Here is a 27,317-nt window from a genome sequence, read left to right as displayed (position 1 = left end):
TTAGCCGCTTTGAGACTCCTTAGGGTAGTGATAAAGCGGGATATCAAATCCAAACTCCTCCTTCTCTTCTTCTTTCTGACCAATCTTCCCTGTTGGCAAGCTGGATTTTACAACTGGAGAAGAAGAGTCTGTGGACTCTTTGCAGCTAGAGTCTGTGGACTCTTTTGGAGTGCTGAGAGTAGATGAAGGGTAAAGATCTAGAGGAAAGAATGATATAAAATACTCTCTTTCGTTTCAGGATTTGGGTAGCTGGGTCTTTTTTTTCAGCTTCACAGAACGAGCAAATTTAAGAAGTTCCTTCCCCTCTCTTCAGAATGTTCGGCATTTTAAGCAATCTCTCATTTCACACTAAATTCCCATTCTTTTCTTTGTGGGAGAGAAGCAGAACCCTACATTTACTTGGAAATAATTTGATTTCAGTGGGAACTGCTTCCAAAAGAGTGTTACTGTATAATTGGAAGCTTAGACCAGAGAGGATTAATGGAGCCAGAATCACTGCTAAAACTCCATTAGTAGTTGGTGACAAAATCACCAGGTACATATTTTGTTAGGGAGATTGCTCTTTGCTCTTGATTCAAATGGGGCCAAATATTCCCCCCCACACACCTCAATTTTCTTTTTTCATTCTTTTTCTGTCTGGAATGGGATTTCGGGAGCTGTCGTTTACCAGGTCAGACCATCTGTCGCCCAACAAACCTGGGTGAGAATTTTTGGCAACTTTTCAGGGTGACTCTTGGTGAAGCATTTTTATTTTCCTTTCTTTCCTTTTCTTAGTAATAATAAAAAAGGCTTTCCAACACGGCAAGCAGCAACCTGGTACCTCTAGCATTCCTGTTGCATTTCTGGGACAGAACACCCCTGGGAACGATGCTGTGTCACCATACAATATCATTCCCAGGGGCATTCTTGGCTGGCCCCATGATGCCCAGTGGTGGTAGTCACCTCCCCCTCAACCAATAATGTGCCTGGACATAGTGTTATGTCACAACTTGAAATGCTAGCAGGTCTTGAAGCTCTGCAGAGTCACTCCATCTGTTTGGCAAAATGAGATGATCACTGCAGGGAACTAATGGCCAATTAAACAATTGATGGCCCTTTAAACTGTAGAGGGGCTATTGTTTTTGTTTGTTGCTATGCTACATATTCTGTGTTTTTATATTGTAAGCTGTCCTGTGATCTTCGGATGAAGGGCAGTACAGTGGTACCTCGGGTTACATATGCTTCAGGTTACAGACTCCACCAACCCAGAAATAGTACCTCGGATTAAGAACTTTGCTTCAGGATGAGAACAGAAATCGGGCAGCGGCAGTGGGAGGCCCCATTAGTGGTGCTTCAGGTTAAGAACAGTTTCAGGTTAAGAACGGACCTCCGGACCGAATTAAGTGCATAACCAGAGGTACCACTGTACAGAAATTTAATAAATAAAGAAGCTGATGTTATAAAAAAAAGCAGATGAGCATAACAATATGCTTAACGATTGAAACTTTAGTCTTTTCTTCTAAAGGTAATTTCACATATTATTCAACAGAAAAAAACTGATTTATACTTGGCAGGGAGCCACAGCCAATCAGCTCTCTGAAAAGTTTGCCTCTATGGTGCATGTATTTGCAAAGAGATCTGAAAACCCAAAAGGACGCAGGAGATTTTTGATCTGATATGCAAAAATTCTGAAGTGGATTCCCCACCATCACCACTTCAGAGCAGGGAGTCAGTTTTTTAGGTTTTTGTTTTTTTGGCAGTAACACTGGAGGATGGGTATAATTAACCCTTTAATCCTGTGCCATTTTCCCGATCTAAATCACCCCCTTCTACCAAGCTGCTATTAGCTCTGCTCGGGATTGCTGGGGATATATGACACGATACAGACTCTTGAATTTCCCCCCATCAAAGGTAATAGCTGCATGGGGATGAGATGATTTTGACTGGGAAAATGGCAAGGCTGAGAAGGATTGATCTTCCATCCTAGTGCTGAGGCTCTGATGAAGGTTGAAGTACGTTGTGACTGCTTTTTTTTTTTATTGATCATCAATGAAAAATCTTCCACATTATGTCTATTGTGGCCCTGATTTCCACCTTAAAAATGTAACATGTTAAGAAGTTGAGACGTACATAGTTCCAGCCCAGTGATGCTTTTAAGCAGGGATGCACAAATCTGTCAACTTTGGTTTCTCTCAGTTTCTCATTTTTCCAGACTTAAGTTAAGTTCTCCCCATCAGTCAGTGATTACTCTTAGAAGATGAAGAAAATCCTCATGGAAGTTCATCAACTTTTTGGTGCAGATTTCTCCTAATATATACAATTGGGCCTGCAATTTTGTCCCTTATAATGCAGTTTTCTTCATTCTAATACATTTTATCCATTTACACAAATATATGCATTTTTATGCACACATTATGCATATCTGTGCACATTACTCAGATAGAGTAACCCACATTTTCTGGGTTTCAGTTTGCTTATCGTTTTGGAGAGTGCAGATTGGACAGATTCCCCTTTAAATGTGAACTGTATGAAATTTCTTCCCCATCCATTCTTCAGAAACAGGGCCATGCAAGCTGCAGTCCACTGAACCACCTCTAATGCCTGATCTTGCCTTGCTTGTAGTCACAGCTGGCCTCAGATGTGGCCACTGCCTATTATGGGGTGCAGAGTGGCAGCACTGAGTGTCTGTGCATTTTTCTCTGTAGCCCAGAAACAATGTACAGAAATACTTATCCTCTTTACCTCTCCCCACACTCTCCCTTTTACACACCTGCAGGATTAAATTGCTGCCTCTTATCTTTCTGCTCTCCTCCTCAACATCACTCCAATTATATCGTTAGGCTCTGTCATTTGAGACGAACTGCAGAGTGGGCGGTTTGCTCCCTTGCTTGTGTCTACAGTGGTGCTATGCCATAATTGGCACCTGTCAGGGGCAGGCATGACGTGGTAGGGAGGGCAGGGGCTGATTTTAGAAATGTAACGTTTTCGCTCCTTCTGGTGTAAGTGGGAACCTCTTACCTAAGGAAATGTCATCTGCTATAAATAAGCTGCTTGCAAGCGTGGAGGTGCTTTAGCTGTGGATCCACACAGGTAGCAGGGGAGGGGCAGGTGTGCAGGATCATTTGGCCTGTTCCTGGAGGCTGCGTTGGCCAAGGCTTCTTCTTCGGATGTTATGTGCATGCTAGAGGAGCAGGACAGAAGAAAGGCGCTGTAGGCTTGCATTACTGGATTACCACCTCTTGGCTCCAATCTGTATTCTCACCAGTCCACTTCTGGTTCCCCTCATACATCCCTACCAGTGTTTCCATAGATTCAGGTCACCACTGTGTAGCTTTTTTGCACGTATGGAGCAAGGAGGAAACTGATGTGGAAATGTGGGAGAACTGTACTTGAAACTGGGGTGGGGGGGATGAGAAACTGAGAGAAACCAAAGCTGACCTACTTGTCCATCCCTAGGTTTAGTGTTTTGGGACTATCCCTGATCAGGGATGCAAGAATCATTCACTTTTTCCCCAAATCATTTTGCAAACCACATGCACAAGTAAGGATGAATTCTTTATTATGAGCAACAAGAGGACCTACCTGACACAGAAATACTCTGCAGTCTAGGATAACTAACCAATCGCACAAGCTTGTTCAGGTGGCATTGTTCAGAGGAACATGTATTTAATGAATTCATACAATCCTATTTCAGCTCTTTTCACACACAAAAATAACCTTCTGTACTTTACTATGCAGCTTTTATTCTTAGTGTGTACCAGTTTCAAGGCCGTAAATTATCTTCCATTTCATTGCATTCATTGATTCAAAAGGGAAGCTTTTGGTTTGAAACTGACTTTATACATAGTTTCATAAACTATACCATTGTGTATTTTATGGGAAACCCAGCCAGATGGGTGGGGTATAAATATATTATTATTATTATTATTATTATTTTTTATTATTATTATTATTATTATTATTATTATTATTATTAAATATAACTAGATTTTACTAGATTGGAAACTTTTAAAAACTCCCTACACCTTCCAGCTCATAAGTGTCCTCTTGCTGATTGCTGCTGCACAATACAAATGCACTGCCCTAGAGCATGAGGTCCCTAATGAAGTCTCTGTTGCCAAAGAGTAATAGTGTATTTGATCCCCAAAGCAGTCAGTGCTTGTCCTTTCAGAAATGTTGAGCTGTGCCTTTAACAGCCGTGGACTTGTCTATATGATAGTAGGGTTCTGTAGGGTATTTTGCTCTGTGGAGCAGCGTTGCTACACCTGCTGCTCAGTGGGAGTCCAGAGGATTCTATGTTACATCTCTAATATTGAGAGCAGCAGCCTTGCATTGCTCACCTGATTACCCTTTGGCTATGTCACTGCTGCATGCTAGGATGGAGGGAGAGATGAGGGAGAAAAGGTGGTCAGGTTGGCAAGGTGCAGATGCACTGGGAGAGCCTATCTGCTGTTCCTGCTGGCATGTTTTCTGTCAGGAGCTCATCCTACACTTGAGTAGGACCCTGGTAGAGACACATGCCCGACTGACATGTTCCCTCCCTCCTAGTCGATTGTTTGGGAGCTTCAAAGGCTTTCTTCTGCCTGAACATCACAGCGACTGATGCCAACTGACACCGGCACACTTAGGGATCCGCAAAGTCTTTGCAGCTTGCGTGACAGACCTCAGCAACTCAGCATTTTGGCTAATCTACTTTATTTACATATAAACACACACGGAGCACTGCAACATGGCTCCCTCTCTCTCTAGCATCAGACAGCAAAGAGAAAGAACAAAGGACAACAGTCCCACTTCACGGAACACAGTAACACAAACATCCTGTCTCCGTCACTTCCCACTTTGTGGAGTCAAAACATATACCGTCATGTGATAGACAACAACTCCATGACTGCAACCACGGAGCAGGAATTCTAACATTTTCACCATGCCCACCTCACTGCCCCCTCACCCTTGCCAACCTGTTTTGCAGCTGCGACTCAGGCAGAAGGAGGCCAGGTGAGGGCGCAACCCCAATACACCATCCACAACTGATTTTGCATACTTTTGTCCAAATCTTATCCCCCTTTACCACGGGGATAGTGCTGGTTCCGGCCACTGTAGTACAGGAACATTTTGTTTGCTTCTGTCTGTCATGCTTCTGAGAGGCATCGCCATCAGAATGCAGAACAAGTATTGCTGTATAGCCCTGGAGGTCTCTGAGCTTTCTGCTTCCTGCCCTGTTATGCAGCATCAGTCTGAGATGTCATCTGTCCAGCCGCCACAGAAGACTAGATGGGCTTTATGCCAGATCAAACAAAGCGGTACTTCTCTTGAAGACCTGACCTGAGGCCTGCTTCTGTTGTCTCAAATGCATCTGATTGTTGCAGCTGCAATCAGAAAGAACCATCAGGTGTGAAATACGCTTGGAGAAGATTGAGAGCAGAAGCTATATTATCTGGACTTTTCTTTCTAAAGCCCCTCTTGGCGTTTCTACTTGACTGCAAAGATTCAGTGGTTAGAATCAATGGGGAAACTTTTTTGAAATCAGATGAGCATTTTAGTTCATAGTAATTACTTGTGTGTCTTTTTCTTTCTTTTTTCCTTTTTAGTACCGTTGGCTGGGTCTCTGGCAGTAGTCAAACTGCTGGGAGGCTAACTCTCAAACAGTTAGAATTCGCAGATCATATAGCACACTCCAGTTTTTCAAGAGCTGTTCCAGAACAGAAAAGATTTGGTGTAGATCAGATGCAAGCCAAATTGCCCTGGAAATCTCTCACAGGCCTTGTCCACACTGCATTTTACTGTGTGTTTGCAGCTGTGTGTGCCTCCATTTAATTTGCATAGTTTGCATGACAGTGCGAGCAGTAAAGACCAAAGTTACTTCTCGTATACAAATTCAAATACATGTGTGTATGGACTACTCCAGTCTGATTCAAATGGAAGAAATGTGGATTGGCAGCTAATGAATGCTCAAGTGTGGACAAGCCTGCAGTCTCATACAGCAGATTGCTATAAAGCAGGAGCTATGCACAGGCAAATGGATCATGCAATGAGTGCTTTCTTTTCTCACAGCAAAGGGTCAGAACTAAAGAAAGCTTAGCTCGTCTTACAATTTGACTGTTCTGCTCTGTGCCACAGAGTCCAGAATAACTTAATTTAACCTTTCTCTTTTTAACAAATTCTTTCATTCTGACACAAAGCATGAAAAAATAAGTTTGTTCTAACCTGCTGTTTGTGAGGATGGTATCCAGGAAGGAGGTCTCTGCTGGTAGCTACACAGTTATACTTCAGTGGGCTAAAATTAGCCTTTCCTACAATGCTTTCAATGTCATTTATGATTCCAGTCTGTGTCCAGAGCATCAGTAGAGAGATGATGACAGAATACAACAGAATATTAGCCTGGCTTTCTGCCAGCAAAGAAAGCTTGAACATCTTGTTGCTAAACAGTTATGATACAATATTTGCAAAAGTGTATAACACTTAACTAGGCACTGTGCATAGATAAAACAGGTCCTAGCCCTGACGTCTCAGAATCTAAATTAGGCTTGGACAATTTATGGCTTGCCAAACTGAAAGTGATCCATTGGCCACATATTGAGCTCCAGCAGGTACCAGAGCTTTCTAACAAATAGTAGGGGAAGGGCTATAGCTTGGTGGTGGAACACATGTTTGGCATACAAAAGGTCCTCAGTTCAATCCCCAGAATCTCCAGGAAGAGCTGGTAAATAATCTAGTCATGAGTCCTGGAGAGTCACTGCCAGATAGTGTAGACCAGGGGACAGTCCCGGAGGGACATGTCCCTCAGACCTTGTGGGGGGCCAGACTATATTTTTTTTTGGGGGGGGGGGGAATGAACGAATTCCTATGCCCCACAAATAACCCAGAGATGCATTTTAAATAAAAGGACACATTCTACTCATGTAAAAACACGCTGATTTATAGACCGTCCACGGGCTGCATTTAGAAGGCGATTGGGCTGGATCTGGCCCCCAGGCCTTAGTTTGCCTACCCATGGTGTAGAGTAGACAATACCAAACTGGAATGGTTATGTTTTCCTTTGAAATGTCGAAGATAATTTGTTTTTGTTAACTTTGCTGTGTTAAATGTGCGTTCTGTAGTTGACCTGCTTTGTAATGTTTTGTTCTGGTTTTTTTTAAGTAAATATTTTAGTTTCCTGTTAATGTTGCTATGAATGTATACTTTATATCAGACTTTCCTCCGTAATGTTTTATTTGATGTTTCAATGTGTAATAATAATAAAACACTTCAATATTTTTTCCCTTAAAAATATAAAGTGGTATAGAAATGAAATTAATAATAATAATAAATTCATAATCCACTCTTTCATAGACTATAATAAGGAGGCATTCGGCATATAAAATGCAATAAAATCAATATATAAAAATATATTAAACACAATTAAAAACAGTAGATACTAGTTGGTTTAAAGAAAAATTCATATAATGCAGGCCTGTCTAAGCAGCACAGCTTTCAGAAGATGCCTGAAAGTAGCAGGGATGGTTCCTGCCAAAGCTCTACAGGTAAGGAGCTCCACAGTGTAGGAGTAAAGCCTCTTCCTATATGATTCTTTAGTGCAGGGAAGATTGCTCCTTGTAAGCCCCTGGTTATGAACATAATATAGAATTCCAGTAAAGCTTCTATCCCTGGTGACTGCAGATTCACACACATAACATGTGGTACTGAACTATAAAAGTATTGAAACTGAAGGGGGCAGATAAAATTCATCTGTATTTCATTTCTTGGGTCCTAGATCAAATCTTTTCAAGGCATATTCAGCAAGAGGGCAGATGCAAATGAGTGCTTGCAGATACTGTTAGGAAAGGCATATGCAAAACAGAAATCTTCCCCCAAACAATTAATTGATATGCAATCATTGTCCCATTGTATTTCTCCAACCCAAATCTTGAAGCTATGAATTGGCATGCAGAAGCAGAAAACAAGCTTATATACGGGGACATTTTCCTCCCCATTAGTTATTTCAGTTGCTGTCTTTAAAGTCCTAGAGAAATGCTAGTCTTCTGCAAACAGTGCCTCCATTTTTTACTTGGCACAGAAGTACTCTCTTGCTAAGAAGGTTTTGGCTATTGTTTAGAAAATATATCTAGCTTTCAGTGTCACAGATGAAGCCTTTTGTTATAAATTATCAAAGAGTTCCCACGTAGGTAGGTGTGGCGCATGAGATGAGGCACTGCCACAGCACTTGGCCTCACACACGGCAGCTGCATGGGGAAGAGGGGACTGAAAGGAATGCATAGCAGATGCAAAATGAATAAAAGTCGCATGGGAGCTATACATATGTACCATAACCCTGGATTTAAATAAGCATTCACTTCCAATATTAAGGAAGGCTGCAAACAATCGGAAAGAATCCCAGCAGGAATCAATGGTAGTGAAATGAGGCTGCTGAAGGAAATGCAATGCATAAATAAAAACAGCCAAAAGGACAAATTTTGGCAGTGTGTATCTGTAGTAAGGGAAATCAGCCAAGCACATTTCAAGAGTAGCTGCTAAAAAAAACCTTTATGTGCTCCCTTCCCACCCCAGAAAAAAATATTCCCAAGGCAGATCAAAAAAACTGAACGTCTGCTAGGAAATGGCTAGAGCCATTAGGGTAAAAGCACATTAAAGAAAGTTATGGTCAGTGCAGAGAACCTCTGGTGCAGGAAATCTTTGCATCAATCTTCACTGCAGATGACATCAGGGAGATACCAGCAGCAAAAGAAATTGTCACAAATTGACATGTCAGAAGAGCAAATAAATGAAAGAGTAATATGTCACCAGGACCAGATGGCATTCATCTGAGAGTTCTGAAGGAACTCAAATATGAAATTGCAAAATAGCTAACTGCAATATGTAGCTTTCTTACTAAACTCAGCAACTACATGAGAAGACTATGAGAGGAAGCTATGATAACAACAGGCTTTTGAAAGGGATAGACCTACAGGCCTATACAGTGGTACCTTAGGCTAAGTACATAATTCGTTCTGGAGGTCCGTTCTTAACCTGAATCTGTTCTTAACCTGAAGCACCACTTTAGCTAATGGGGCCTCCCGCTGCCGCCACACCGCTGGAGCATGATTTCTGTTCTCATCCTGGAGATAGCCTGCAGCCAGTGTGACTAGTAGCCAGGTTCATTTTTAACGCAGGGGGTTATTTTATATGCCCACTTATAATACGAGGAGGGAAACATTGGATAGCAAGGTGGCATAATTGCTAGGGACAGAAATTTATTCAGGGTTAAAATTAATTTCACACCTACAGAAATTCCTGTGATATATTTTCTGAGTCAGAAAAGTCACAGTAGAAGGGCTTTCTTGCAAATGCCCACTGTGGGTAGTATGAGAACATCTAGCCCAGTGTCTGATTTGGCTGAGTGGTCAGCTGGGAGTCCAAAAGTGTGCCTTGAATGCAGCAGCCTTCCTCTGTTACCTATCCCCAGCCAGCATCTAGTATTCAGAAGTATACTGAACTTGAAGGTTCCATTTAGGTATCATAGCTAATGGCTTTTGATAGAACTGTCCTTTACAATGCTTGAATTATTGGCATGGGAGGAGGCGGAGCCTCTTAATAGCATCTTAAAGCTCCATCTCTTGTTCCATAGAATCATAGCCAAAACATGGCTTTCCTCTAGCCCACTAAAAACATTGACTAGAATAAAGGTGAGGACCCTGTGACCTTCTTGACCCTGCCACAATGAATTATTAAGTTTTATTCTCTCTTTTTTTAACCCACCTCTGTGTCTAACACACCAAACATGTGTAACAAACAAACCGTTGCTTAGAAGAAAGCATCTTTCAGAGGGGAAGTGTTTGGATAAGAGGGGTTCTTAGCTCTCACTGCCAGTCACTTCCCCACTGCAGCTCCTTCCATGAGCCACTTCCCTCCATACCCTGTCCAAACAAGCTGAACTTGGAAAAGGCTGGATTTGGAAGTGCCATGTCCTACACATCTTCTTCTTGCCTGCACTGGCTGATCAAGATTTCTCAGTTCTAATGCTCCAGGAAGAAAGCATGTTTGCTTCTCCAAACAGGTTAAATCTCCTCATACAAAGAACAAAAGAGCCCTCAGTTTGTTCGATTTGACTGCCAAAGCTGTGGCAATCTGTACAGGGAAGGGAGAGAGAAGTGGAGTGTGAAAGAACCTGCGCATATTCCAGCCTCAGCAGCAGGGAGTTTGCCATCTCTCTCTACCATAATTAAATATTGTTTGCATTGCTTATTGACAAAGCACTAAGCTCCACTCAGTTTTAATTTGTTCTTTGATAGTCGCCTTTTGCTGCTAATTGATTTTCAAGGGGTTTTTGTCTGATTTAATACCTGCCATGCTACTGAAAACAGAGAGGCAAGGTTAAACAGAGCCAAGAAATGAGCCAGGAATCAGTGCATCTTCTCAACCAGTTTGCTTTACAAGCCACCTCAACCTGACGCACAAAGGCTGCATTTAAAAAAGATTTAGCAGCTATTTCACTCCCAGCCCCTTCCAGGCACATCTCCTGCTGCTCCTGCTGTTGCTATGGAGTTTACTTGAAGAGGGCTCAGAAGTATAAATGTCCTGGTTTCCCAGCAACACACACTCCAGGGAATGGGCCAGGACCATTGGCTGCAAGGGAAAAACTGCTAGCAGCGGTGTCCTGTGGTGATCAAGGCCATGAGCTATAAGCTGTGTCCCATTCAGAACTGAACTAAAGAACCAGATTTCTCATGCTCAAGAGAAGACTGCACCAAAAATAATATCTACCTGCTGAACAAGGAGAGTTAGCTGTGGATCTTCCTGCACAGCTGCCATGTTCAAATGGAAGTTACTGAAAATACTAGCATTTTCTTTTTAAACATGGATGACATCTATAACCAACCAGGGGGGCGTCCAGAACTGTGGTGGGACCTATTTCAATACCACAAGCAGCAGCCAGTAAGGTGTTGTGGCAGGTAGCATATATATTGCTACCTCTGCTGAGCTGCTGTCAAGTGAGATGAAGCCCTTGCTCTTATGGGAATTATAAGGTCAGCACTGAGCAAGGAGGTAGCTGCTGAATGGCCAGTTACATCCCATGCAGGCATGAGCCAATGATGTCAGCAGCCTATGTTGGGTGATGATGATGGTCAATCAACAGCTGTGTGCCCACAAAAAAACAGTCCTATCCGTCCTGTTCCTCCTATATTACAAAGCAACTCCATCAGATAAAATGGGGACTCTTCATATTGGTTGCCGCAGATGCCACATACAATCTGCCGCACCAGCTTACTGGCTGCTTCTGTATAAAACTGACCTGAACTTTTGTCTCCTCTTTTTCCTCTCCAGGAAGATCCAGATGGAGAAGAAATTGAAAAAGAAAAGTCCAACTCCCTGAAACTGGAGTTCACAGAAGATGCCAACTTCAAAACGAAGGTTAACTACTCTTACGCAGCTGTGCAGATACCTACAGACATCTACAAAGGCTGTGAGTTGCCCCTTTTCACAGAACTCTTCGTTTTAAGTCTGGAGACAACCCCCATAGATCAGGAGTGAGGAACACTTGGCCTGTGGGCGAAATGCAACTGGACAGTTGGCCTTCTAGAGCCCCTTCCACCCACCAGTTGTTCAGCAGGAAGCAGCTGAGAGGGAAAGGAGGTTCTGATGTTGGGCAAAGTGTGTATGATTGCAGCTCCTCTCTCTGCAAGAAGGGAGAAGTGCCTCAGCAGAGAGGCAGACTTTTTGCATATTTCCAGGAGCGCAAGCATCCATGCAATATGCAGTTGCACGCATGCAATTTTGGGGAAGCAACTGCAGTTTGGAGTTTGAGTCTTTGACTGGCTGTAAGGCAGGGCTTGCAGTTCAGCTGTGCATTCGTATTATTTGCAATCTTCTGTTGGGATTACCGAGTTCTTTTTGCCTTTTCTATAGTCAGCAGAGACAAAGGCTGTTAGCTTTTCCTTTTCAAACTTTTTTCTAAGAGTCTGAGGAATTTGAATCATTTTTTCTCTTAAATTTACTTATTTTTTAAAAAAGGTTTTTGACTGTTTTTACTGATAAATTTAATATTTATTGTAAACAGCTCAGAGGTTTTACTGCAACCAAGTGGTACATACATTTTATGAAATACATGAAATTAAGAGAAAATGAAAGGTGAGACTAGACTGACTGCAAATTAAATACCGTATATGCTTTTGTTTCCATGAAAAGTAACTGTTTGTGTGTCTATGTGAATGTGCATATTAAGGGTATGTGATTTTGTGTGCATCTCACCCCACCCCTTTTGGATCTGAGCCAGCCACTGCTGGAATGTGGCCCATGAAAGCTTTCCCCCAGGGTAATGCCGCCTGTACACCCCCAAAAAGTTCCCCACCTCTACCATAGATTAACTATTAAAGCTTCATAATAGACAATATAGTTGGGTTAATTTATCCTTGCACATAGATGCTAAATAAACTATAGCTGAGCTTAACCAGATCTGCCCTTCCCCAAACAATAGCCTAGCCTCCACTGAAAAATGAGCACACATCCACACACACAAAATCAAAGTATTTTTGCCTCGCTCTACACTAGAGTAATCTGGGATTGTTTCATTGCTGCTGCCTTAGTATGGTAAGGTCAGGGGCGGACTTTGGTAATATGGTGCCATGAGCAAGGACAAAATTTGGGGCGCACACCCCAACTTTGAGTAGCTACTCATCTAAATACAGTGGGACCTTGGTTCTCAAACGTAATCTATTCCAGAAGTCTGTTCGACTTCTGAAACGTTCGAAAACCAGGGCGTGGCTTCCGATTGGCACAGGCACCCCGGAAACAATAGCTGACAGCCGCATCAGACGTTTGGCTTCCAAAAAACGTTCAAAAACCGGAACACTTACTTCTGGGTTTTCGGCGTTTGGGAGACAAAATGTTCGAGTACTAAGGCATTCGAGAATCAAGGTTCCATGGTATAGGTATTATTATTATTGTTGTTATTATTTATTTATTTATTTATTATTATGCACCTCCTTTGCTTGGTGCCCTGTGTGAGGGAACTGCCTAAACCTGGTGCAGGTATGGTGCCAGTTTGCTGTGTAGCTGCACTGCACCAAAACCACCTGTTGCTTTTTATTCTGCTGCTGTTGCCTGCATCGCTTTTGTGATGGGCTACATGCCCTTTGGCAAGCTCTGCAGCTTGATCCTCTCTGAGAGTTGGTATTGATCAGCCTCGCCTTTATAGTCGCACTCTCGTGCTGAGCCTTCCTTCCCGTGGACGTTACAGAGAACAGCTTTCGTCTGGGCAGTTGTTTTCCAAATAATGGTTTCTGGCTTTTGAAAAGTGCAATTGCCATTCTAATTAAGGTGGGGGCACGGCCAGTTTCTCTAGCACCATATTGAAGATGCCTCTTCTGCATGTCACAGCGCTGCACCTGATGGCTTGTCATGGTGCGCATGCCCATCAGGGTTGTTACGCTGCATCTGAGACTGCTTTGCCCTTGTCTCTGTCATTCCCTCTGGCTTTTGCTTCCTTTTTGCAGAAGAGAAGACGTCAAGTTCGTCTTTGCAAATGCTCAGTCACAGAACAGTTTGCTGTGTGCATAATTTGCACTACAGGCTATCAAATTTCTATTTGATACACTATTTATTTGCATTGCTTTTTTGCATTTCTTTCTGATTTTCTGCTGTTATAACACACCCACTCCCTCTCCCCCCCCCCCATGTAACTGTAAAGTAAGTGGCCTATCCCAGAATAGCCACAGCTTTTGAATCAGGGAAGCAGAAAAAAAGAAGGGTGAAGAATGACAACTCCCATCTGTAGGTAGAGATGAGGAAGAAATTAATTAGGCAGGTTACGTGAAATACAAACCTGATTCTCACTTCCAAGACCAGTAAACAAAACAAAATATTTTCCATTCTTCAAAATTTGCACTTCTCCAACCAAAAAGTGGACACAAAAATGCATTGAGAACAATGTGCAAAATTATATTAGGAGTAATTTCTGACAAAGATGTGTGTGTAAGGCAAACTTGTAGACAAACTTGTATACCTCCCTCTCTATGGAGGCGCAGATTACAGCTATAACAAAGGCGGCATTTTTTCATCTCCGCCAAGCTAAGCAGTTGGCCCCTTATCTCTCTCGCCCTGACCTAGCCACTGTGATCCACGCGACGGTCACCTCCAGACTGGATTATTGTAACTCGCTCTACGTGGGGCTGCCCTTGAGACTGACCCAGAAACTCCAGCGGGTGCAGAATGCCGCGGCGAGACTCCTTATGGGGTCTTCGCTGCGAGATCACATTCATCCGGTACTATACCATCTGCACTGGCTCCCGGTGGAGTACAGGATCAGGTTTAAGGTGCTGGTTTTAACCTTTAAAGCCCTATACGGCCTAGGACCCTCGTACCTACGGGACCGCCTCTCCTGGTATGCCCCACAGAGGAACCTACGGTCTGCAAATAAAAACATCCTGAAGGTCCCAGGCCTCAGAGAGGTTAGGCTGGCCTCAACTAGAGCCAGGGCTTTCTCGGCTGCGGCTCCAATCTGGTGGAACGCTCTGTCACAAGAGACTAGGGCCCTGCGGGACCTGACATCTTTCCGCAAGGCCTGCAAGACAGAGTTGTTCCACCAGGCCTTTGGTCAGGGCCCAGCCTGACTCCCTCCTCTGGCAACCTGCACAGAACTTTGCTTAACGGTTGCCATTAATTTGATTTTAATTAATTTTTATAATGAAATGTTTTAGAATGTTGGATTATTTGATTGTTTGATTATTTGTTTGTTGTTAGCCGCCCTGAGCCTGGCTTTGGCTGGGGAGGGCGGGATATAAATAAAATTTATTATTATTATTATTATTATTATTATTATTATTATTATATTTTAAGAAAAATGCAACGAGAATGCATACAGATTTTCACATGAACTTTTAAAGAAAAATTCACTAATTGACGTGGAAATGGGGTGAAAATGGGGTGAGCTGAAAAAATGAGAAACCAAGAGAAGCTGAAATGGACAGATTCATTCATCCCTACCTGCATGTGATTTCTGTAACATCCAACAAATAGGAGTCCAGTCCAAATGCATTTTTTAGAGGGATAAGTTGAAAGGAAGTGTTTTCGTATGGTCCTTTCTAAATTATAGTCTTTCACACAAATTCTCTCACAAACGCCCCATCCATGTGCACGTATGTATGATTATGAAAGAGAGATTTGTTGAGGTCGCTGGGATCATAACATTCCTGCACAAGCACGTGAGACTACAATATGCATCTAGTCTTGCCCATCATAAAGGTTTTTATTCTGGAAAACCTTCACTGTGTAAATGCTTCCAACAGATTTACAATCTGGTGGGAAAAGGCCCTAGGTGTTTTCAAAAGCTCTTAGTGATGCTGCCTGTTTGCAGTCCAATTAGTGCTTTGTCCCTGCATGGCTCATCACTGGGTAGAAAACTCATTCTTTCTCATTAGCTCTGAAGCAGCCACCGCAAAGCCTTGAATCTTCACCAGGAGCTCTGAGTTCTTTGTTACCCCCCTAAGGACTAGTCTCTCTGTTGCCACAGGAAGATGGGAGGGAAGAGCTGTTCTTAAGACTTGGCTTTACTCAGCTGTATTGTAGCTGAGGGCTCACGAAGGCTTTTTCTGCCTCTGCACTTGCTTCTGTTTGAGGGAGCTTTGCTGGCAGACAAAAGGAGGTCTCAGAGCATCCACTGAAATACAGTATAAAAGCCTAGCACTATGCTTAGATTTTTGAAAGCTACTTTAATTTGCATTCTCCGTGAATGAAAGCAGGGTAGGATCCAGGCACTTTGACAAGTGGACACTTGCCTCCACAAGCCCATCTAAGAGGAAGGAAAGCACTGTGCCCAGATATGCACACTCCTATGTATGGCAATGTGGAGTGGTGGTTCAAATGCAGAAGCTTCTTTTTCCGGGTGAAATCTAGAATGGAGAATATGCCATGCATTCATAGTGTTAAAAAATATAATAGAAAGATGCAACCTAATTCCAGGCCTCTTCAAAAAAAGGCCAATGTTTGTTTGAACCCATTCACAACAACGATCAAAGAGGAATGCAAGCAGCCCTCTTCCACAGAAAAGATGTGAATCTGAGCTGGTCTGTGCTGTTGTTTATATACACTGGAAGTCCTACATTGAAGGAAATGCAACCCCTTTCCTCAGCCCTGCGGCTGACCTCTCCAGCAGCCACAGCATAGTTTGCATTGAATATATCTCTATGCTGCTGGTCCTTATATTCAGGCATAGAGCAGGTAAGTGGAACAAGGAACAGCAAGGAGCAGTGTTTGCACAGACTATGAGCAGGGTGGAATTGTGCTCCCCTGCCATTTATGCTCTAAAGACTTTTTGTGCACAAATACTCCCCGAGCCCACATGGCCCCTCCTTATTCCAACCATTTTGTGGCCATATATTGGGGAGAGCTCAGAGGGGCTCCCATGCCTTGTACATATAACACATACTAGAAAGTACAGCTCTCGGTCTCCCTTTAGTGGCCGCTCTGAATATCCACATTGTTAAGTCTCTGGCACCTGCTTGCTTTGAGACTTTAATATGCTTTGAAATTTTCTCCATTAAGTCACTTAGGAATCTAATCAAAAGCGACATAGAAGCTTAACTTTTACTGCCTTTCAGCCAGACTGTGAGCTAGGAAAGGTGTGTTTTCGCTTGAAACTCTTGTTAATATCCTTGTGTAGAGAGACTAATTCCACCTAACTTAACAGCAAAATAGGAAGCATGGAACCTTAGAAAGCTGAGTCAAACTAGCTGCCTATCCTCACAGTATAATGTGTGATAGCTCACTGGAATGTGAAAGTCTGTCTCCTGATGTAACATGCATGTTCTAAATGTTTTGATTGCTGCCACATTAAAGAATGTCGCTAATCCTTATGAATCTACCTCACCCACATTTGTGACTTTCCCCAGAACAGGAAACCACACACAATGTCTCACTGGCTCTTTGGGTCACATTTTTGGGTGGTTTCACATTTTGGGGGGTTTCAACAATGGTTGCCTCTGTGCCACCCAACATCTAGCTTGCATTGTTCCTTTGGCAGTGTATTCCAACATGCACTTATGTTGGCTCGTTAATGTGTGGAGAACGACATCAGTAGAATGATTTCACTGCACCGGCATCAGTGGATTAGAAATGGCAATTAGTTTTATTACCTACCTAGTCCAGGCCGAGCAGCTAATGAACCAAATCATGAGATGGGGGGAGGAGACCTTGGGGTGGGTGAGCAGGATGAAATATTCATGATTTCCAACCTCCTGCTTCTAATGCAGAACAAGCACTGGTGCCCTGCCAAAGCCACATAAATCAACACACAGTGCCATGAAACAAAATCAAATTGGAGATTAACTCACTCTGGGGTGTTATGCCCTGCTTAATAATAATAATATGATGGAGGGAAATAAGGGTGTGGGGTGGATTTTCTATGGGCAAAGCATCTCACTATATGGAAACAATGGTTTCAAAATGCTTTTAAAATAAATATTACTTCCACCACATGAAGTATGGGTAATCTTTGAAATGTGGTCTCCACTCCACTGCCAGACATTTCCTGCTGGTGACTTGAAAATGCTGCCTACTATGGGATGAATTTGCATGGAAAGGCAGCTGATATCTTATGGTCACCACAGGTGGGTTTTTTGGTGAATGTATTTGACTCAATGGGTATCTTGGGTAAAAACGTAGTAATAAGACGACCCCTCATCCCCAAGGGTGGCAAGGTATGTTTCATTTCTTATTGTCGAACCCAGAGACTGTTAATAAGGCTAGCTACCTCTAAGGCACCTGTATTGCTTTCTATTGCTTCTTCAGCATCATTAGTGTTTGCAGTTCCTCCCAAGTTGTTACTATCAGTGAATCACAGTATAAGTTATCTGCTGGTTTGCTAATGCAGTTGTTATCGCATCAGCTAGAATCACCCATGATTCCAACAAGCCTTTGTCACCTACCAAAGGTTTGTGTGCTGCTCTGATATATCACTTTAATTTTTCATTTCATACATAATGCTGATATTATGCCAGGCTGAATTAATTTTGAGAAGATCTCCTGAGAATTATATCAGATGCTTCGTCAAGCTACCTAATTACCTTCATGTCTACCTTAATGTGAACCCATAGTATTCACATCCTGACTTTGCAGCGCCCTCTTGCTCCTCTGCTGGTTTAAACAATAATGTATTGTATAAAATGCTTTGTACAATAACCATTAGCCAGGAACCTAAAAACTGCTAGGTTCTACTTGGCTAATGTTTTGTCCAATACTGAGAGAGAGAGAGAGACGGAGATCGAATAAACAGGGTGATTGTATGCTCCAGCTGGAGAAAAGTACCATCTTGAAGTGAATAAAAGGTAAAAGTGAAGGACCCTTGGACAGTTAAGTCCAGTCGAATTCGACTATGGGGTGCAGTACTCATCTCACTTAAGGCTGAGGGAGCAGGCATTTGTCCACAGACAGCTTTCTGGGTCATGTGGCCAACATGACTAAACCGCTTCTGGTGCACGGAACACCATGACAAATGCCAGAGCACACAGAAACACCGTTTACCTTCTTGCCACAGTGGTACCTGGTATGCTTTCGAATTGCTAGGTTCGAAGCTGGGACAAAGCAACAGCAGCTCTCCACCATCAAGCAGATTCGAACCACTGACCTTACGATCAGCAACCCCAAGAGGTTCGGTGGCTTAGACCACAGCGCCATCCACATTACCTTTTACCTTGAAGTTAATATGCAGGAGTGGGACCTGCAGTTGCCAGTATGCTTCTGTTAGGGATAGGGCAAATATTCCGTTCATTTCACCCCAACCCCTACTTTTGCTTTTATGGATGAAAATGTAATGGCCAGCCTAGCATTGGTATTACTGTTCCGCTGTGTGCATCCTAAGATCAGGATGTACACTTTCAGGCACTCAATATTAGGAGCAGTAAGAAAGCTTTTATGCTTCCTACTGACTGTTTCAGGCAGAATCTTCTGTATCTTGTAGGCCTCACTTTGAGAACTTCCAACCAGAGTTTCCAAACCCTCATTGGTTATATGATTATTCCATACATTAGTTAAGGATGCAAGAAGGAAGTGCCCTAAACAAGTACTATTGTTTCTAGTGCTATGTGTGTCACTCTATTGTAATCCTCTCCTCAGCAGGGAACTGTCAGAGGAATAAGGCTATTACAAGAATCGATTGTTCATGCCCTGCTTTTCCATGTATATTAATTTTTCTGGGCCTCAAGATCCCATGAATACAGTTGTTGTTGTTGTTGTTAATAACATTTTCTTGTGCATATAACTTTACATAGTGTTTGATTAGTGCCCTAAAGCAGGAGTGTGGACCCTGAGAGGCATATAGCCTATTACATTGGGAAATCCCGGAATGAAAAATAAGGAAGTGAGCAAGGAAATTGGTAAGAAAATAGACTTCCGGGGGAGGCGCCTCTGGCAATGGCGGAATTCCTCTGACCGGGAGGAATCTGCTCTGTGGAAATCTGGGTCTGGCCGCCACGGCGAAGGCGGAGACCCGTTAAAATCACAGGCGGGAGAAGCCTGTGAACGTGGGATTCGGCGGGCACCTCTTGCGCCTCCCCCACTCACGGGGAACCCCGGTTTTTGGGGCTCCGGAGCGACGTGGGGTGAGCGGCGCGGTGCATCGAATCGTCTGCTTCTTCCACGGAGCGAAGCCACATAGCTGTTGCCAGAGAGCGCTGACCTTTTCCTGTGGACAATTTGACTTTAAAGTAATTACCCGTGAGTAGAGCTGAAACGGAAGAATCGGATCTCTAAAAGTTTAATTTGGTATCGTAACGGGGAGGTTCAAAACAGGAAGTCCGCCTTCCCTTTGTGTAAATAGACTGAGGCAACGAAGTTGCAAGCTGGAGTCCTGGAAGGTCTTTTGTAAAAGATCAAATTTCCAGCGGTGAAGAACATTAAACCCCCTCTTGGAGGCAGGAGAAGAGAGGGGGAGGTTGTGGATTGAGTGTGCCTGCGGGAGAGAGTGAAGAGGCTTATAACACCGCCCCTCTGACCCTGGAAACGGGCTGCTAGTAAGACTGATTTTTTTTTCGTTGTTTTTTTTGGGGAATGTTTATTGACAGCGTTTAGAACATTCATTGACAGTTAGCTAAATAAGAGAAATACAATGTTTCTACTGTTTCCGGCTGCTTTTAAAAAAGGAGGAAAGTAACTGAAAATTGAAACTAACTTCGGATTATTGAAACTGTGTTTAAAAGAGGACATATTGACTGATACAAATACAACTTGTTTTCCCCTAGTGGAAGTTCTTGAAATCAGTTACTTTACAGGAGCTGGGCTAGGGGAATTTTCCAGCTGCAAGATAAGAAAAGTGTGAGACTTTGGAATTGACCTTGAATTTCTAAAATGTTATGGCAAATGGAAGGGAAAAAACAGTCGGGATGTCGACAGAGGAGGCCTTAGTGGCTGCATTTTTGAAAATAAATGATTCACTGGAACAACTTCGTAAGAAAACAGATGCGAGGAATATGAAATTGGATGCTGCAAATATTGAGACTGATTTAATTGTAGAAAGTTTAAATAAGTTGGGACAAAAGGTGAATACCAATTCAGAAATCATCCAGAAACTGATACAGGAACCTACTCTGATACGGCAAACTGCAGATGAAGTCAGGGAGAAAACCCTTGCTGCTGAACTTAAGGTGGTACAACTGGAGAGGAGAGTCCCATCCATACAAAGACAACTTAATGAACATAAGCTGACATTCGTTATGATTGAACTTAGAGAAGAGCGGATGAATTTGGGGACCAGGGCCCTGTTGGAGAAGGAAAGCCTGACAGAGCTTCAGGAGGCGACAGGACTAACATTGGTTGAGAAAGAGAGGTATTTGGGGGTTAGTATGGCCGCCAAAAATGTGAATCTGCTTAAGGACAACCGTGAAGGATGTTGGATTGAAGAGAAGGGGAATTTGGAAATATGGACAAATCAGAAGTTGTTACTGTTGGGCCGAGTCATTGTGGTGGGGATGGGGGCTGCTGTGTTGCTGGGGATGTTGCTGTTGTTTCAAACATTGCAAGTTCTGGATGGGATGGAGGGTCTCAGGAGGTGGCAGAGGGATGCTCCTAGAGTTGTTTAGCAGGGCAGGAAGCCTCGAGTTAAGCTTAAGATATTGATGGATGCTAAAGAAGGAGGTGGACCTGCCCTGCCAGACCTTTAAACTTCGTTGTGAACCATCTGCCTTTTGCTGGTTGAGAGAATGGTTGCTTCTTGAAAACACCGAAGTGTTGGATAATGGCAGACGAAGTTGATGGACTATAGGGAATTAGCGGAAATGACTGGCAAGATCTGAGACCAGGGTGAAGAGTCGGTGGAAGAAGATTGGAAAAAGTTTAAAGACTATTTATAGAAATATTGTAAAATTAAGGATTGTTAGAAAAATGTTGGAATGAAATTACATGGCTTTAGTAGAAATGTAATAAGGAATTAAGTATAAATAGATTAATAGAAAATTAAAGGAAAAGTATGGCAAGAATGTGTTAAGATAATTATAGAACAGAAAACAGAGTAAGATGGAAAGGAATTGCTGAAACAAATAATAGAAGTAGAATACAAAAAGGGAGGTGTGAGGAAGTCACTGGAAATAAGAGAATGAAATATAAGATATTGAAAATGTCTGAGCTGTTTTTAAATTGTTTTTGTTTGTCTTTGCTTGATTTGTTATTTGTATTGTTTTCTCTTTCTTTTTTCTTTTTCTCTGTAGGGTTGTGTTGGAAATTTTGAAAAAGTAATAAATAATATTATTATTTTTTTAAAAAAAGGAAATTGGTAAGAAAATATAATTGAAGAAGGAAAGGAAGCATTACATTATGTGTTAGGGGGTGTTGTCTATTATTTCTGAATAATAATCCAGAACAATCATAATAATAATACAGTATCACAATTTCAGGAAATGCCCTAGTCCTCTATTAAATGCACTAGCCCTATGCATAAGAGAACTGTAGACATCAGCCAACTCCTTTGCCAATGCACAATCAGCATCAGTCTGAAAGGGGGCCTGTGAGTGCAAAGATGTACACAACGCTCACTCAATGGGGATGGGAACCCTGACTGTCAAGGGTTTGCATCCTCATAGAGCTGGCTTCCTCAACCTCGGCCCTCCAGATGTTTTTGGCCTACAACTCCCATGATCCCTAGCTAGCAGAACCAGTGGTCAGGGAAGATGGGAATTGTAGTCTCAAAAACATCTGGAGGGCTGAGTTTGAGGAAGCCTGTCATATACTCATTGGGACCATTCAGACTGATGCCATTGATGTGAGTGATGTGCATGTCAGTGTCTAAGGCTATCTACTTATTCATGAGAGCTCCTTCAATTCGAAATCCCTGTAGAGCTGATTGCTATGAGCTAACTGGGGTTTTGGCTTTTGCCACCCTGCGTTTTCTTCATTGGCTGGCCCAAAAAAGCAGCTCATCATAGTAACTCATGGAACCTTCACGCAGTAAGTGAAGAAAGGAAGGCGCAAAACCCACTTCATCAGTAAAGGTTAAGATATAAACAACTACCAAGATGGATGGTGAAGGTTCTGCAGTGTGTGTACTGTGTTTATTTTCTCACCTGAAACCATCATAGATCACACCTGCAGCAGGTATAAGCTAGAAGGCAAAGTAAGAGGTCTGAAGGTGTAGCTTTCCATACTTTGTCTCATGGGAGAATATGATGTATTTTTGTACAGTATACAGGGCTTGCTACAACAAGGACTAAAGAAGAAGAGACTCGGAGCTGTGGCAGGGAAGAAACTGCACAAAAGACAGCCATTAAATTTTCCGAGGGTGGGGGGAAGCATATAACTGATTCATTTGTCTATAATATAACCATATCCCATTTAGCACACTGCAAGCCGTAAGCAGTCTCTAAAATAAGAGGTACTGCAACACAAGGCTACTTGGCTCAGAACAGGGTAATAATAATAATAATAATAATAATAATAATAAATTTATTATTTGTACCCCACCCATCTGACTCAGTTGCCCTGGGTAGGCAGAGTGAGGTGGCCACCTTAGGCAGCAGGGCTTTGATATCATGAAAAGGCAGCAAATGGTTAGATATTGTTGTTAACATTACCAGGGGTTGGGGATTTTTTTGTTGCCATGGAGAGAGACAGTTGTGGGATTTTCTACTCCAAGTGCCAAGATATTCTGGCTGGGCTTGGGTACTGTATGGAAAGAAAGAAAGAAAGAAAGAAAGAAAGAAAGAAAGAAAGAAAGAAAGAAAGATTGGTGGGCCAGTTCTGCCTGAAGCGTGTGCCCTCTTCCTTGGAAGCCTGTCTCTCTAAACTCAAAAATGGTGAGGTCTAGTTGTTGTTACTCAGTGGATAAAACAAAAGCATTCTGAACATGCTTCCAAGCACTCTCTTCTTTATAGCTGCTTCCATGTTTCAGAGCTAAGAGTTGGCAAGTTGTAGCTCAAAGGAAGGCATTGGTGGAAGTGGTGGTGAAGAGGAGATTCAAGAGCAATCAATGGAGAACCATCATTTGACTATTAGCTGATTTGGGTGTCCAAAGATGGATTGAGTTTTGGAGGGCAGGTGGCAACTGATGCAAGATGAACTATCATATAAAAAGACTTGGGTGTAGCTTGTTCCCAGCACTAGCTTCCTTTTATTGTAGTTTGGAATTAGATTTGTAAGAAATCACAAGCAAGACTTACAGAAGTGACAAGTTTGTGTGACCTTTTAATTGGATAGATCCTCAGCAACTGCTCTTCAAAGTAGCTCCACTGGTTTCAGTAGAGCTATATCAACTGAAAATAGGCAGCGGCTGTGTTTCTGGCTTTGTTCCCAGGCAAAAGGTACCAAATTCTCAAGGGGCAATGGTAACCTGTCACTTTCGTCACATCTGGCAAATGCATTTAAGAGAGGGGAGGAGTGGGTAAATTGCTGGTATTTTTAAAGTGAAAAATGTGCTGCCTGTAAGAAGCCTAGGCAATAACTATGATCTGCATTCCAGAGCAAGCAAATTAACTGATCAGGTATCTTTCAGAAAAGAATGAGGCACAGCAGAAATGAAGGTTTTGAGGAAGCATTTACAGTACAGTCAGGTGGCTTGATGAGTAGGAGAAAATCCTCATTTCCAAGGAGGCTGCGTGTGTATATGAAATAATGAGGGTGATTCACACATGCATGTTCCTTATTTGATAACTGCTAGTGATGACTTGCATGTATGAAAGAGCTCTCCCAAAACAAACACTATAGAGTGCTTATGTTATCAATTATCACACAACTTTTTTAAACGGAAGCAGTTCACATGCTGAACTATGAAGTATCAAGGAGGGAGAATCACTTAGGCAGTAGTAAGAGACAAAATAGACTTTAGCTGCAGCAACAAAATCAACATGTGGCAACTAAACTGCTTAGTAAACTAAACAACATAGCAAATCAGAAAGAAGGACTGGTTGCAAAAATGCAAAGAGTCAGATACAAATGTGTTCATTGCTAATTTCTCATCGCAGCCAAAAGTCTTTGTTGAATGCTGAATCCTACTTTACCTAGCAAACTGTTGGGCGAACTAGCATGGGGGCTGGGGGGTGCATGTTGTGATTCCATTTTATCCCTCATGATTTTGGACATCTATATGAAGTTGCTTGTGGGTTTCCTCTGGGAATGTGGAGTGACACACCATCAGCAGGCTGTTAGCATTTGGCTCTATTTTTCCTTGTTCTCTCAGTCTGGTGAAGCTGTGAGGAGCTGAACCAGTGCCTGGATGCTGTAATGGGCTGGATGAGGGCTAATAAACTGAATCCCGACAAGACGGGGCACAGTGTGGAGATTATTCCTAGATTATTCCTATTTGATCTGCTTTGGACAGGGCTGCACCACCCCTGAAAGCTGATAGCACAGTCTAGGGCAGCCTTTCTCAACCTGTGGGTCCCCAGATGTTGTTGGACTACAACTCCCATCACCCCTAGCAAGGCCAGAGCTCGGGGATGAAGGAAGCTGAAGTCCAACAACATCTGGAGACCCACAGGTTGAGAACTGCTGATCTAGGGAATCTTAGAAGCCCGGGTGGCAGCTGTGATATGGAATGTCTTTCATCAGTTTTGTCTGGCTCATCAGCTGCAGCCATTTCTGGACAGATGCTGTAGCTGTGATGGACTCCAGCCTCTCAAATTTCAGCAACACCCCATGTAACACTAAAATTTGGTGCCCCCTGCCTCTCACATTCTGTTCTACAGCATTGTTTTGGCACCCTCTGCAGCATGGCCCCCAGTAACCGCACCGGTCGTGTCACCCTAAAACCGCCTCTGGCCGTAGTCTACCACAGTGATCCAAGCTCTGATAACTTGGATGCTTTAGCTGTGAATCCTGCACTGCAGGGAGTTGGACTAAACGACCCTTTGGTCCCTTCCAACTCTAAGATTATATTAACTTCCCAGTTGGTTTGTGTTACACATGGGGCTGCTTCTGAAAACAACTTAGAAGCTTCAACTGGTACAGGATATGGCAACTAAAAATTGACCAGTACAGCCAGGTACTGTATATGGATGTCATGCCAGTTTTTTTAAAAGCACACAATTCAGTGTGACTTTATGTCCTCAATAGCCTAGGTCCCACAAGCCTGAAGAAGAAGTGCTTCTGACAATATCAGTCTTCCTGTGTTCTGAGATCATCTGCCAAGTCTCTTTTCTCTTTGTCAGAGGTGGTTTTCCCAGTAGTGGCTCACCAGTTGTGGAATGCCTTCCTTGAAGAGGCTTGCTTGGCACTTATGCATCAGTCTATTCAACACAAGACGTTGCTCTTCATGTTGGCATTTTAACTTGTAATTTTAGCTCTTTGGGGGCATTTTAGCTGTTTTAAAGTTCTTACCCTGCTGCTTTATTGCAGTATTTGTATGGTTGCATAGCGTCCTGAAATACTAAATAGGATGAAGGGCTCTGTGCAAGTGTGTGTGTATACACAAACACTACACACACACACACACACACACTGCACTGCAGTAAAAAAAGGTAAAGAACTATAAAATGTGGAAAGACCACCTTAACACTTGCAAAATCACTCAAACACACCCAAGATAACATAACAATATTCAAAATCCATAACTTTAAAAGTCACAGTGCAATAAAATGGATTTAATATATTAGAACTAAAGAGCCTCCAATCAAAGCAGTACATATGAACAATAAAGTAGCTAAACCATTTAGGGATGATAGTTTTCAATTTGTCTCTTAAAACATGAGATTTAAAAATACTTGGGGGTTTTATGAAAATGCTAAGCTTGTGCTCTAGAGGACAGCCTGCAAGCATGGAAGATGATGGGCAAAAATCTCAGCTCAGTGGGAATGGTGGTCCAGTGAGGCAAGGGGGCAGTTGGGGACAATGGCTGAGGTGATCTCTACTGCCAAGGCCAGGACCTGTTTACCTATCAGACCAGCCCAAGAGAGATGAAGAAAGAGCTGAATGTCCCCGAGGGTCTTAGAATAACTATGTTGAGGGGGAGAGCATCTTACTCCATCTAACTCCTCCTTTCCACCTCCCCAAACCCCCATATTAAGTGATGGTGTATTGTATGGGCTGCATAAACTTTTTGTGTTGTTCTTCCCCTCACGGTTTGATCTGGCAGAGGGTGGGGTGCACCTCCAGAGCTGTGTTAACTCATAGAGATAATTGAAAATAACTTTCAAAGAGAGCTCCACTTAAGAAGTTAACTACTTGCTCATGATCAATTCAGTATACATCCATAATGGCATTTAAAGCAGAGCATTAGGAGCAGCATAATTTACTTCTAATAGACTCATTATTTGTAAATGTATTTATTTTTAAGATAAAAATACCATTTTAAAAAAGCAAGTTGTGCAAAATGTTAATATCCTTGTGGGGAAGAGAGGAATTAATGAGAACAATGAATCTCTTGCCATTTCATCATTTGATTCATTAGCATTCAATTTCCTACCCCCAGAACCTGGCATTACTGCAGTCATCAGGGTTTCTTTTTGCAGGAGACCAGAGGAGATTGATTCCATTTTCTGCTTCACCCTCTTATGGGAACTGGCAACTGTGACCCGTATAATAGCTGGTTTAGAAACTTGTTGATTTGAGAGCTGCTTCTTTTGTAGCCTCTGACCACACAGTAAGGCCAGAACTGTTCAACCACTTGTCACTTCTCTACATTTCTGAAGGGGGGGGGGTGCTGAATCAGAGGCTACAGATTATACTCTCTTCCATGCAGCCAAAGTCACCACAGCAGTAAATTTTAAGCTGCTACCACATGGTATCCACTCAAAGAATAATGCCATAGAAACTATTCATAGAAAAGATCTGAAGAACATGCTCCGTTGTTTTCAGCAAATGCCCATAATTGACATTTGGGGCAATTTAAAATCCATTTAAGCCACCTGTATATTAAGCTATTGCAATAAAGCTCCTGTGAAGCAGATTGAGAG

General features: G+C 42.6%; 1 protein-coding gene across 4 annotated transcripts in view; it reads left to right on the top strand.

Annotated features, from left to right (window-relative positions):
• The window catches only part of CACNA2D2 (calcium voltage-gated channel auxiliary subunit alpha2delta 2), a 529,531-nt gene that overhangs the window by 365,002 nt on the left and 137,212 nt on the right, over positions 1–27,317 (top strand). For all 4 annotated transcript variants that reach the window (XM_080996409.1, XM_080996408.1, XM_080996407.1 and 1 more), the window contains one exon: positions 11,278–11,416. In XM_080996409.1, the coding sequence (XP_080852535.1) occupies positions 11,278–11,416 (139 nt within the window). The remainder of the gene's footprint in view (positions 1–11,277; positions 11,417–27,317) is intronic.

Source organism: Podarcis pityusensis, assembly GCF_964106645.2.
Source record: "Podarcis pityusensis genome assembly, chromosome: 2".
Taxonomy (NCBI): domain Eukaryota; kingdom Metazoa; phylum Chordata; class Lepidosauria; order Squamata; family Lacertidae; genus Podarcis; species Podarcis pityusensis.
This window is presented reverse-complemented; position numbering and strand designations above follow the sequence as displayed.